This window comes from Sinocyclocheilus rhinocerous, unplaced genomic scaffold (assembly GCF_001515625.1).
Source record: "Sinocyclocheilus rhinocerous isolate Xijiao unplaced genomic scaffold, SAMN03320098_v1.1 scaffold4183, whole genome shotgun sequence".
Taxonomy (NCBI): Eukaryota; Metazoa; Chordata; class Actinopteri; order Cypriniformes; family Cyprinidae; genus Sinocyclocheilus; species Sinocyclocheilus rhinocerous.
Window position 1 is genome coordinate 157,435 of NW_015634469.1, and position 13,875 is coordinate 171,309.

The window sequence follows — 13,875 nt, forward strand, 5'->3', positions numbered from 1 at the left end:
AAAAAGAGGGGAGGGGGGGGGGGGTTAAGGGACTGAACCGGCCTTTAGATAAGCATAGAGACATTATAGTGCCTCCCAAAGACAAATCACAATTAGATCTCCTTAAAGTCAACATGAAAACTGACCCTATTTACATTTAATATAGCCTCCTGGTTTTATGTAATACAGTGCTCCACCTCTGAAACGATTTTCCATTTCAGCTGATGCCACTGATCATCAGATAAGATAAGATAAGATATCTTATCTTATCTTGTTTCACTTGGAATTGCGTCGTTATGGAAATTAAATTGGGGGAATATCTCAACTGTTGCTTCGACACGTGAGTTGACAATGAGATTAAACGGAAACCAAAGGGAAAGTTTTGGCTATGTTTCCTGTTTCTCCTATTTTCTCCAGAGAAGAAGACCCCTCAACAAGGCCTCAACTGTGTACAGATTTGCCAAGACACAGTCCACCATCAAAATTCAATTTGAACTCAAAATGTTTGTCATTAAACCAATTTATCTGAACTAGGCTACTAGGCCACGTTCACACTCACACAGCATCAGAATACGGTTATCATTTCTATGCGAGTGCTTTATACTGTTATTTTCGGTTATTTACGAGAGTGACAACCGCATTCTATAACCGAACTCGCAACCGAATTTTCTGTGAGAACTGTGAACGGAACCGTAGCGTGACTGTCTGTCACTTCGCCTATTACGTGTTGAGCGTTTTCGCGTGTGTGATTTCGGTAACTCACAGAGACGGAGAGGCAGTATGTATGAGCTGTCATCTGAAGGTTTTAGGTTTTATGCCCAGCCACTGTCTTCCTCCGGGTCTGCTTCCGTCAGTTTTGTGGTCTGCGTGCGATTCAAATGCAGTGCGACTGTATAAAATCGTCTGTCGGTTAATTAATATTTGACGAATGAACTAGCGCATCGACTGGACTCTTGTCGTGACAACTGTGATTCTACTTTCAGTTATGGACGTCGTTTTTCTTGATATTTCTTTTAACCACCATCGCTATGGTTACAGGTGATATTTACGGCGGGCGCGAGAACAAACAAAAAAAGATTGACGTCAGTTAGGCCGAATTCGTACGCGACTCAAATAGCCTACTGAATGTATTTAAGCCGTTGTGTGAATAAAATTCAAGCATGTATCATCAATTTCGTCACAGTTTGAGAATTTCTTCCGATAATATGAAAATGTATTCATTCATCAAATCCTTTATATAAACTGGGTGGATTCGCTGTTAATGCTTTCGCTGAAAAAAAACATCGGAAAGTAATCGGTGTCATTATCGTTATAGTTGTTATTCTCGTAGAATTAAAATGATTGTTAAAACTTTATAGTTAGTAACTATAGTTACTATAGTCCACTTGGTGTGAACGGAACAGGCCTTAAAGGGATAGTTCACCCAAAAATTAAAATTTGATGTGTATCTGCTTACCCCCAGGGCATCCAAGACGTAGGTGACTTTCTAGAAATTTCTCTCCTTTTGATATAGCATGAGGTGAAAATGTTCAGTTTTACTTCAGCATAATCAATGGTACAGTTTAACTCCGCGTAGCTCAACTTACCCACTCCCTAGGCTCAATTTACCCCTCACTTTTCTTGAAAAGCCATATTTTGAAAGCAGTTTATTTTAGACCCAAAATGATTATTCCCAAGGATGCACCACATCCTGAAATGTATGTACCTATTTAAGTTGGACCCATTTCATGTGCTCGCTTTAAACACACCGTAAGTAAAAACTGGCTCAACTCACCCCGCTCTCCTCTACATCTTCTGAGTTATAAAAGAGCAAACTAAATTGTCCGTTCTGCTGCAAGTGTGGGTATACTAATGCATAAAAACAAACATCTCTGATCTATGAGTCATTCCCACAAACTTTACTACCCGTTATATTCTCTCCATGACACACACACACACACACTGCTGGGTATCGAGGGCCACTGCGGTGCCTGTTGGTTTCTGTTGACTCTGGAATTACAACCCTTGATTGAGATTCCAGGAACCACACAACGCCGCTGTCAATCTCCCCAGCAACCAGAGGGAAGGAGAGATGGAAAAAGACAGAGAGAAATAGAAAGAGGCAGAGATATGGAGACGAGGAGCAGCATAAGGGATGCAGAAAGTAAAAAAGAATTAATTGAGGGATAGATTTCATTGCTTGTATTTATTAGAATGACAGCAGAGAGACGATGCAGCTCTCCCTTTCTATTCTCATTGACATTCATCCTCTCCTCCCTCCCTCCCTCCCTCCATCCGCCATGCCGTCAGCTCATCCCAGCATACTGAACACAGCTCTGGGTAACTGATGCTTTCATTGAGCCGAATCAAATCAACAGCCTTCAGAACAGGCCAAGCATATAATCTCAACTCAAACTGTCAGTTTACAGAGCCAACAAAAATCTGCTGTATTCTCAAAGCTCTAGACTGCTCCAGTTCAGATACATTAATAGAATTAATGGTTTTAGTGTACATAAAAGATAGCAATGATAACATTTTGGGTTAGTGAATCGAACAAACCCTAAGTAACAATTTTGTGCAATGAACATGATACCTCAAAACATGAGGCTTGTTGAAGAGAGGTGTGCTATTATTCCTCCAAGTGACCAAAATCATGCCTGCAGTGATCAAATGGGACCAAAAGTATGACTTCTTGACATTGAAGAAGGGACCCAAGCCCTATCTAGAGAGAAACTCTCAACTTGGACAAGAAAGCAACCACCTAGCAACCAGTCAGAACATCCTAGCAACACTATGACAACCACCCACAACATCCTAGCAAACAAGTAAAAGTGCTCCCTCAAAACAGCTTAATAACCCCATAGCAACACCTATAACTAGTCTTCATAATGTATTTGCTACACTGTGTTAAAATAATAAAACAAAGAATAATAACACAGCCCTGTGTCTTGAAAAAAAAACTGCTGATTTGCAAAAAGGCCTATAGTATTAGATAATTTGATGATGCTGAGTTCAAAAATATCAATAAAAACTTTCCATCATGTACAGTTTTTTCCCCACAAAATAAGAATTAAGTTTTTCTGATTATATATGTATAGCTTTAATGCACTCAACAAAATAACAAAAGCAGTCAGATGTCAAACGCTTCACAAGGGAATGGAAAAATATGTTCAAATACTCCATTTAATATTAAATAACTTTATAAAATACGCAAAATAAGCTTTTTTCGCATGTGGCATGCTTGCTTTTTCTTCTGTCACTGGCCATAATTCTAACCAGGAAATCAGGATTAGGGATAAAATAATGGCATACATGTGAAACCAATGGAGGAAGACAGGAATCATGTCTTTTATGGCAGTTTTTCTGCTGATTAAGGAATAATTCACCTTACAAATGGTTGTCAAAAGCAAAAATGCTACAAAATGCACATCATTTATTTTTATTTTTTTTAGAAAATGTGCATACTCGAGCAAAACAGGCATTATTTTTGTACGGGCACCCCAAAATTACTGCAAAACAAGTGTTGTATTTCATTGAGCAAATATGATGCAGGGCAGTATAATAAATTTAAGGTTTACTCTTAAAAAGTGGACAAAAAGAAAATGAAAAATCTGCCAATGGAACCAGATTAAAAACATTTAATAAATAATAATAAACTACACATACTGCGACTTTAATATTGCATGCAATTTTGCATATCAGGAAAATGTATCTTGTTTTTAATATGTTTAGAATATCAGACAAATTGTTTCATTCTGATGCCTTAAAATGCATGATGTTTAACAGACCTTATTTTAGCCACAGGTAAAGAACTAGACTAAAAAGAAGCTCAGTTTCATCTAAAAACATAATATCATTCATTCTTGCTTTGCTCATTAGACCTAATGAATGTGCAGAATCCTGCTTCTACCAAGAGAATCCCTTGTCAAGCCTCCTACACGTCTCTCAGCCTATCAAATCATCTGTCACAGTCCACGCACACATGACTGTAACCTCCTGCAGACACCTCCACAACGCCTATTTATAGCCAACTCCAGCAAGACGTGTTTCAGAGTCATCTCTTCAGCATTGTTTTCCCCCATCCGCTAGCTAGTCTCTGCTAGAGCAATCATCACAGCAACAGAGGGGATGCTCTAATATCGTTAAAGGGAGAAAATTGAGAAATTCAATGGGTTGTGGATTGATTTCCTTTTAATCTTATTGAGAAAGAAGGGAGGAGTTTTAGAAAGCTTTTCAGGAGAACTGCTGTGCTGAAACCCAGTGCTCCTCCTGATTGCTAATGGAAGTCAGTATATATGTATTTTTATGAATCAAGAAGCAAAAATAGAAAAGATTGTTTGGTTTCACAGCCATGGAAACATCCCATAATGCACACACACAGGCTTATGACTCATCTGACCATGTGACTGCTCCACTAATGTCAGGAGGGCCTGTCTCACCCCTCGTTCCCCAGAGTGCAGTCAGCTGACTGTGGGTTACGAGTTCAGAATCAGTATGTGCTAAAAACAATATGCCGACAAACCGCAGAGCGCTTTTAATGAAGAAATATATGCGCTGTTCTGATTCTGGGCTGTAGGGACTAACATGTCTTTTTTGCTGTATATGGCTCTCCAGAGATTAATAAAAGTTATTGATGTTAAATTACAACTTCTTCAGACAGGCATATTGGTTTCTGGGTTTTTTAAAGCCCCAGATGGATGGTTTTCTAAAAGAATAAAAGTTATTGTGAATCTTAACCCTCATGTTGTCATTTTGAGATTTTCTTTTTCCTAAAAAATGCTAGTTAAACGTTCACATTGGACTAAAACTATGACTGGGTTTGCTCACACAGGGTATAACAAAATTGATCGTTTTTGTATTTTTTGTGATTTTTTTCCCCACCTTAATATACTTGTCGTGTACCCTGTCAAAAATGACCAGCCCACGAAAAAATTGCTTATAAATTATGGTATATTATTAGCAAATATTGGATTCAGTCTTTTTATCAACCTGTTTCTTTCAATTAGCACAGGTACTGTATTTATTTTTGGAACTGATTGATCCTAGGCCTCATTGATCTGCTTATGCGCCTTTGCTTAGGTGCTAATGAACATTGGCAAAATGATCGACAAATAATGCTTTTTTTCATTAGAAAACTGAGGTGCATACACTCAGATCAATGAGTCTTATGATCAGTCCAAAAAGAAATACAAAGCCTGTGCTAATTGAAAGAAGCAAGCTGACAAAAATATTGAATCCAAGATTTGGTGATAATATAGAATATTTCTTAAAATGTGTACATTTTTAATAGGCCAGTCATTTTTGACCAGTAACATGAAATTAGGAAAGGAATATTATTATTATTTTCAAGACTGCAGAATTATGCAGGGCTGTCTGGGTAGCATGTCAAAAATAACTTAAATAGGCCCAAGTGAGGTGGTTTTGATAACAGAAAATATTTTTTTTCTTTCCTTTTTGTATTTGGAAACTACAGCTAAAAATACTTCAAATGATGCGGCTGTGAAAAAAAAAAAAAAACTCAAAGGACAAAGCTTTCTCCACAGAGACTTTTTGTCTGTGTTCCAGGAAATGTGATCAAGTACAAATGAGTGTCATCTTGGCAAAATGTCACTAGGGCACATAATTCAGCTGCTGACAGGCCCCACTGCAGGATCTAATAAATGCTCGGGACTGTAGGTGTCTAGGGACAGTGGAAGAGATCCACAACCAGCAGATGCATATTTATCAGAGGCCTTGCTCTCCTCACAGTCCCACACAGTGCGTTTGTGCGTGTGTGTGACTCATCGCCTGAAGATTTAACTCGCCTGTGACGCCTGTGTGTACAGAAAGACAACGAACAAACCATTTTTACATTGCACACCTATGATATACTCATTCTTACTCAATACAAATAATATGATTTTAAAAAAGTAACTGTTGTATATCTGTTTCATAGTTTACACTCTCAGAAGAAGAAAAAAACTGTCACTGGGCAGATACCCTTTTAAAAGGTATTAATATGTACCTTTAAGGTACTAATATGTACTAATCTGTAACATATAGGGGTGAATAAGGTACAAAGAAGTACCTTTTAGATTTTGTGCCTTAGGGTACCGCCCCAGTGAAACGTTCTTTATGAATAAAACACACCTAAAACAGACCATGAGGATAATGCATTGCAAGAGGTTCAGTTTCTCAGAGATAAACGTTGTGAATGGTTACGAATGCATGCACAGCCTCGCTATTGCGTGAGCATCGTGACGCATTGGTTAGGTGCCGCCTCATATAGCGCGGGGAGCTGTCCGGTGCTGAAACACAACCGAAGCGCATTGAGGCAACACGGAGGACATGCTGTTCACGCTCATTCACATTCTCTGAGCTCTACACAAAAGGTACGAGGGCTCATTTTCATTTTTTTGTATTCACAAAATGATGCTCTGTGAAAATAGTTAACATATGCGCTAGTCTGCTTTGTGAGGGGGAAAGAGCTTTTGTTCCTTTTCTTTCCGGCTTTGCTTGCTTAGATACCATCACTCATCAGCAGCATATCTCATATCTGGTTTATCTGCTCGAATCGTATTCCAGCTAGACTGATTTTTTTTAATCGAGATTTGTTCTATACAAACATGCGTGAAAATATCAATAGATCTGTTCTTAGAGATCCGTAGCCACAAGTGAAAGGTTACCTTGACAACAGGCGGTGACTCATCCGGTGATGTTGTCGTTTAAAAACATGTTGTGTTCTGACTGATCTCATTGCTGCTTGGGCGCTCGGAGCGTCTCTTCTACTCGGTCTGGAAAACAAATTTTGGGTCGTAAAGCAACTCGAAGAACTGATTTCATTGGTAGTTTAAACTCAAACAGAATTTGAGGTACATTAGATGCATTTTGTTTTTAAATACCAAGGACGCAAAATAAATAAAAACACTGCATGGGTTAACTATTTTTGTGCTTGTTTATCTCTAGGCGGTATGATGTTGTCACTACCGAAATTGTCCGCCGGAGGGGTGGCGGTCCTGCTCGTTACCCTCCTCCAAACACTAACCGTGCAGGGCGCTTCTGTGCGCCACCATCGCCTGCGAGGCGGAGACCAGGGTGGCTTCCTTGCCCCCAGCTCCGATATGATCAAAGCTCTAGAGTACATTGAAAGCTTGAAGCAGAGAGCCGATGGATCAGAAAGTCCAACAGGGGACTACGACGAGGTAGACAAATTCCGTTTTCTAGTGCAGCTCGCCTCCCAACAGGATGAGAATGCACCCACGCGTGAGGATGCCACCCGTTGGCCTGATAACAAGGTGCCACAGTGGGTTCGATCTCTGCTGCGGGTGCTTGAACAAGCTGGAGAAACTCCGGAAAGCCAGCCAGCGCCCGGGAACGAGCGGCGTCCTCACAAGAGCAGACGCCCAGTGGCAGATGCAGAGAGCCCTGTTGGAGACTACGGGGGCTTTGTGAAGCCGCACAAGAAGTTCCCGCTGATGTTTGAGGATGAGGAGAACAGCAGAGACAACAAGCGGGCGACTGAGGATTTGGATGAGCAGTACACCCCTCAGAGCCTCGCCAACATGCGCTCTATATTCGAAGAGCTTGGTAAACTGTCTGCCGCACAGAACCAGAAGCGAGAGAACCAGGATGATGAAGACGCCGAAGACGATGATGACCTCTACAAGGTTAGGAACCTTGCATATGAGGACGTGACCGGAGGGGAGGAATGGGTGCCGTTAGAGGAGCAGCTCGAGATGGAAGAAGTAGTTAAAGGAAACCGTGAAGAATACGAACGAGGGTTAGGAGATAACAGAGAGCAGGGCGAGGTCATTGAAAGACGAGCTATCCCTACAGAAGACAATGATGAGAACCCAGATGATGACACAAAACTCGTGGATTACTACTTGTTGAAGGTCTTGGAGATGACAAACCAAGCACAAAAACGGGACCTGATGGAAGGAAGGAGGCGGCTACTATCCCAACCCTCTCTAATTGACCCTAGGGCAATCAAACAACTGCTGTCAGCTATTTCAATGAAGCTCCAGGTACCTCCAGAGGACCTGGTTGGAATGCTCTTCATGGAGGAAACCAGAAAACAACAACGCCTTCCTGAGAGCCAGCTGGCTAGGAAGCCCAGCCAACCTCGGTACAAGGGCCGGGTCATCAAGTATTACAACGGTCGACAGCCAGAAGTCACAGTGAGTGATGTCCCTCCTGATGTCAAGACTGAGGATATCCTGAAAGTCCTTGGGTTAGGGAATCTGGCCAACAAAAACGCACAATTTTCTTTGCTAAAGCAAAGGCCCTACAAAACAGCCATGGCAAAGTACTTCAACCCCAGCGGAAGACGGGGAAGCTTGTTCCTGTCCGAGTTAAACAAAGCTCCAAGCAAAAGAAAAGATGATTACGATGATGATGCAGTTGATGAGGATGAAGAGTCGACCTTCCTCGCAGCCAAGCTCCTGACTGAATACCCCGACACCAGCTCGAGCGATCGCAAGAGAGCCATTGATTCCACCATGAACGGGCAGTTGCCTTATGAGTTGTATGAGGAGGCCATGAAAGATTTCTTTGATCAGGTTGATAATGGAAAAAGCACACCCACCAAAAGAGACACCCAAGGGAAAGAGGAGCCCGAGGCGCCCCAAAAGCCGCCCACTCAAGATTCAGCACAGGAGACCGTAGATCAAACCCCACCTGTGCCTGGAACAGAAGAGGGTAAAGAGTATCACGGGAAAATGGTTGCAGGAATGTGAAGAGCCTAAGCATGTTTTTTTTTTTCCTGCTCCTATTCTGACAAGTCCCACCCCTTGACCTTTTATCTCTTTGATATGGTTGCTATGGCTACATGAACGACTTCTGAACTGTCCAAATTGCAAACTGGTTGTAAGAAGCTCCTACTAGCCAATCCTGCCACAGAAGGGACTTGTCGGAGTATGAACGGGGGGGAAAAAAATGCTTACTCGTGGGACATGCCTATATCTCCTCAAAAGTTATTTTTAAAAAAGTAAACAGTTTAAAGTGCTTTAGTTTTCATGGAATTCTATATGTAAATATATATGGTATATCAATGTGCGGGAGTTCAAGTGCATTTTATGTCGTTTATGAATTGGTGGTCCTCGAAATGTTTTCTTGTTCCTTTTGTTGGTATCAAGAGAAAGTTCCTGTAGTCATAGGACTCCGCTTGCTGCAATCTTTACAAGCTATTTCATTATCAAACCAATAAAGATGGATGTGATTCTCATTTATAAATCATTTTGTACGTGTTCTAAAGTGTGAGAAGAGAAACATAAATAAAGCATTACCGTATTATTTTTCCTCTCGCTGTATTGTGCTGCCTTATTACACGGAGTTATGCATGATTCAACACAAAAACAACCATCACTTAAAAAAGAAGAAACATAACATTTATCTGTGCTGGTCTGGATCTTGAAAAAGAAGAAAAAATATCAATCATATATTAATATTTACATCTGATATCATAGAAAAGCTAAGGATTCCCACTTGATGATACAGGACCTAAAACAGTGACAAGCATAGTCTCATAATAAGAGGTATTAATAGAAAACAAATCCATTACAGTGCACAAAAATAAACTGCTGGAAGGTTTTTTAGAAAGCACTGAATGCATTTCATTAGAGAAAATTGCAAACATTTGACTGAGACTAAATCATATCAAAAAACTATTTTAATAACACAATATCAACAATGTGTGCTCATAAAGCAGCATTACCATTCCTTCAAAAGTGTTTTTTTTCTTTCTTGAGCTAAATGTCTCCTGAGACATGCAACATGTTTAAAAACATGAAAAGGCACGTCAAATAAGCCAAGGTTTAAGGTTATTGCAAATATATGATTATTACATAAAATGATTTTGGTATAAAAAGTTGAAAATTATCGGTTAAATCTATGGTTGCATGTGTACATGCATGCTGGAGCCATCATAGAAATTCTGCATTACATTTATTTTTTTATAAGTTGACCAGACATAACCTATTCAAAAACACAACATGAACCCTGATTCAGTTACATTAAAATTTGAGTTCATTTGATGTTCATACAAGCACAGAGAAGAAAAAAAAAACAATAAATAAGAAAAAAAATATGCAGCCCTCATGAATAAAGTCTATAACTTCTTGCAATGAAAATTGTGTCCTGATTGAAGGACACAACATACACTGCGGAGGCAGGTTTCTTTCCTTTTTGTCACATTGTATCACGTCAGCTGCTGTCAGAAGGCTGGTTTGCTCATGTATTCTTCCATCGTCTGAAGAGAAGAAAACAGGCACATAACTGATTACCCTTTTGTATAATGTTAAGTGATATTTCAGTTTCCCGTGCTGTGCAGAGGTGAACTCTCCTTCAGATGTATGGACCCTGCTTATTAGAATGATATAGGGACAACAAATGATTAGATGCCATATGGGTTTTAAAGGAACAATGGACTCAAAAATGAAAATTCTGTCATCATTTATTCACCCTCATGTCATTTATACCCCTTATGCTATAGTCCTATGAGCGCTCAATATGCCAGCTTTGAACGTGCGTAAATCACATTATTTTCATTTTTCTGTGAACTGTTGAAAATTATCGGTTAAATCTATGGTTGCATGTGTACATGCATGCTGGAGCCATCATAGAAATTCTGCATTACATTTATTTTTTTATAAGTTGACCAGACATAACCTATTCAAAAACACAACATGAACCCTGATTCAGTTACATTAAAATTTGAGTTCATTTGATGTTCATACAAGCACAGAGAAGAAAAAAAAAACAATAAATAAGAAAAAAAATATGCAGCCCTCATGAATAAAGTCTATAACTTCTTGCAATGAAAATTGTGTCCTGATTGAAGGACACAACATACACTGCGGAGGCAGGTTTCTTTCCTTTTTGTCACATTGTATCACGTCAGCTGCTGTCAGAAGGCTGGTTTGCTCATGTATTCTTCCATCGTCTGAAGAGAAGAAAACAGGCACATAACTGATTACCCTTTTGTATAATGTTAAGTGATATTTCAGTTTCCCGTGCTGTGCAGAGGTGAACTCTCCTTCAGATGTATGGACCCTGCTTATTAGAATGATATAGGGACAACAAATGATTAGATGCCATATGGGTTTTAAAGGAACAATGGACTCAAAAATGAAAATTCTGTCATCATTTATTCACCCTCATGTCATTTATACCCCTTATGCTATAGTCCTATGAGCGCTCAATATGCCAGCTTTGAACGTGCGTAAATGACATCATTTTCATTTTTTGGTGAACTGTTCTTTTAATGTGGTCTCATTTTTTTGAGGCATACTAGGAAAACTGGCATTTAGTGGTACTGAGAGCTGCTCTGTAAAACCACACTCTCAGACTGGCCATCCATTAATTTCTCTCTCTCTCTCGCTCTCTGTCAAATCAATAATGTTTTATGAAGGTGACGGCCAAAGTAGAGCTCTATAACTGAACAGCATCATTAAATCAGCTGCAGGTTCTTTCAATCTGAAATGTCTGGCTCAGAAACACTGACTGAGATTGCCACATGTCCTGAACTCATTTTTGATGTTTTAAAATTGTCAAAACAACAGCAATTTACACGGATGGAAAATTAAAAAAGTTACATTTTTTCTATTTTTTTTTAAATTCTATTTCAATACTGTTGAACAAATAAACTTAATTTTCGGTTTAATTTTTCAATTTTATTAACCTGAATGCAGATCAAATTGAGTATCTCACCTCTTGCAGCATATCGGAGGCCTCTATAGACTTCGCAATAGACAGCTTGGACGTCTCCTGAATCTCTCCACCCATCAGAAACTCATCCAGGATGAAATAAGCCTTCTCAAAGTTAAAGATGATGTCCAGCTCACATACCTGTAATATTACAAAGACAGAAATTGGTAAATGAAATAAGAGAGTAAAGAATAAAATAATGTGTTCAAGTCTATGCAAAAATAAATAAATTAATAACAAAAATGTGATGTATTTAATAAAAGAGACTTAAAGGATAAATGGATATAGTAAAATATATTGTATAGTATCTTTTATCAGATACACCAAATATTTGCTCCAGAGCTAAGAAATTAAGAAACTGAATGCATTTACATTGCCAAAGTATTTGTCGAGTAGCTCCACATAACGGTGCAGAATCTCTAAAGCCAGAAGTTCATTATCCTGGTTCTCCAAAGCACAGCAGAAATACAGACTGGCGTACCTACAAACAAGTAAAAAAACATATAGACGTTTATTTTTATTTATAAAAAATCTGAAAATAGTACACACTATCCTCACAATTGTCATCTACAGGATTTCAGGAACACAAGTGTGAAAACTCACTCTCAGGTTACAGTGCCTGACAGAAGGATTTGATGCAGCATAAAAATCTGAACTGTGACCAAGAATGTAGCCAGGCTCTGAAGCATTAAAGTACAGAAGCACAATTCTCTAAAATACTTCCATTCACACCCTCAAAAACAAAGGTTCTTCAGTGGTTCTTTGCATTTTATATTCAGACAATTTTATATTCAGGTCATGTTTACTTCCATTCAGTAATGTAACACTTATTTTTCATGATCAGATCAATTCAGAATAAAATAATAAAAAATGTATCAAAATCAAGCAATGTCCTGTTTTACTTGGAATATCACACACTAATATTTCCCATTGTGAGCATGTGGGTCCATTTTCAGAAACCATTGGGTAATAGGGGGCCATTGTGTAGGAAGCTGCCACTAGGTTTCACCAGAAAACAAGGAGGACTCAGATAGTGGCATGTCGTCAGCTAATGACATCAGTAATGGCAGGAGAACCGGACTGAAGGACAGGACAGGGCAACAAACTCTATATGGACGCAGAAACCTTTGCATGTTGTATTTTAATTAGGCCACATAAGATCTTGACTGCTGACTAGGTGTCCGCTTTGCAAGATTTTAGAGTCTTCTGCTCACACCTTGTGACGACTAATGACCAAACACGAGAGCCTAGCAGCTGGGCGTTGAATTAATGCTGAATCAAACGCCATCATTTTGTTTGAAATCAGCATGCTTTTTTACAATGCATATGTGAGGAGCACATACTGAATATACCCCCAAAATATACTCCTTCAGGACATTCTCCTTTGGCCTGGGTTGAATGCTCACCTCTTATAGACAATCTTCAGATCCTTCCAGTGCAGGAAGTTGCATGTGCGTGGTTTCCGTGCCAACATCATAGTGGTCATGTCCTTCACAATCTTTTTCCTGTCTCTCTCCGGGAGGGGCAGGAACCATTTCTGCAGCCGTAACTTCCCCTGACGGCTGAACAGCAACAGGAAATGCATCTGTCGTAAAAGAGAACTTGCATTTTAATTGGATGGTTCATTCTTTCATCTTTTGGAATGGGTGTGGCCTAGTGGTTAATGATCCAGGTTGGTTATCCAAAGGTTGTAGTAATGAGTTACCAAGATTGTTCCTTTGAGCACACCCATGAGAAAGGTGCTGACAGTGAAAATACAAAGTCACTCTGTATAAGTGTCATTGCTAAATTAAGTTTGAATAATCCTTTACTATTCATTTGAATATTAATGCTGCTTTTTGTATTGGTCTGTATCAAATATAAAACCAAATATAGCAGCAAGCAGCAATCACGGGGCCAAGCACTCCAGAGGCAAACCAGTCTCATTACAATATTATAATGTACGAAAAAATTATTAGCATTTTTATAAATTGCTTTATAACTTCTGCGCCCAAACTTTTTGAGTGCCATCAGGGCATGGTGCCGAAGATGCATACTGATTTTCGTAATAACAAAGTCTAAGCGTTCTTAAAATATTGCATTTTTTGACAAAATTCAAAATGGCCGACGCCCAAAATGGCTGACATGGAAAAATTATGGTATGGTTCGACTCGGCATGCTCCACCGAATCTAAAGAGACCAGTTTTGTTATTTTTAGCCAAACCATTCAGAAGTTATAAGCAAAAATATGCA

General features: G+C 39.3%; 2 protein-coding genes across 4 annotated transcripts in view; one reads left to right on the plus strand and one right to left on the minus strand.

Annotated features, from left to right (window-relative positions):
- Positions 1 to 6,233: 6,233 nt before the first annotated feature.
- On the plus strand, positions 6,234 to 8,864 carry LOC107745613 (secretogranin-2-like). Its single transcript, XM_016559517.1, has 2 exons — positions 6,234 to 6,329; positions 6,904 to 8,864. The coding sequence occupies exon 2, from the start codon at positions 6,909 to 6,911 to the stop codon at positions 8,673 to 8,675; it is 1,767 nt and encodes a 588-aa protein (XP_016415003.1). The 5' UTR covers positions 6,234 to 6,329; positions 6,904 to 6,908; the 3' UTR covers positions 8,676 to 8,864.
- Positions 8,865 to 10,508: 1,644 nt separating this feature from the next.
- Positions 10,509 to 13,875, minus strand: part of LOC107745619 (AP-1 complex subunit sigma-3-like) — a 10,385-nt gene continuing 7,018 nt past the window's right edge. For all 3 annotated transcript variants that reach the window (XM_016559537.1, XM_016559538.1, XM_016559539.1), the window contains 4 exons: positions 13,050 to 13,228; positions 12,016 to 12,124; positions 11,647 to 11,784; positions 10,509 to 10,879 (listed from right to left, as the gene is read on the minus strand). In XM_016559537.1, the coding sequence (XP_016415023.1) occupies positions 10,844 to 10,879; positions 11,647 to 11,784; positions 12,016 to 12,124; positions 13,050 to 13,228 (462 nt within the window). In that variant the 3' untranslated portion in view covers positions 10,509 to 10,843. The remainder of the gene's footprint in view (positions 10,880 to 11,646; positions 11,785 to 12,015; positions 12,125 to 13,049; positions 13,229 to 13,875) is intronic.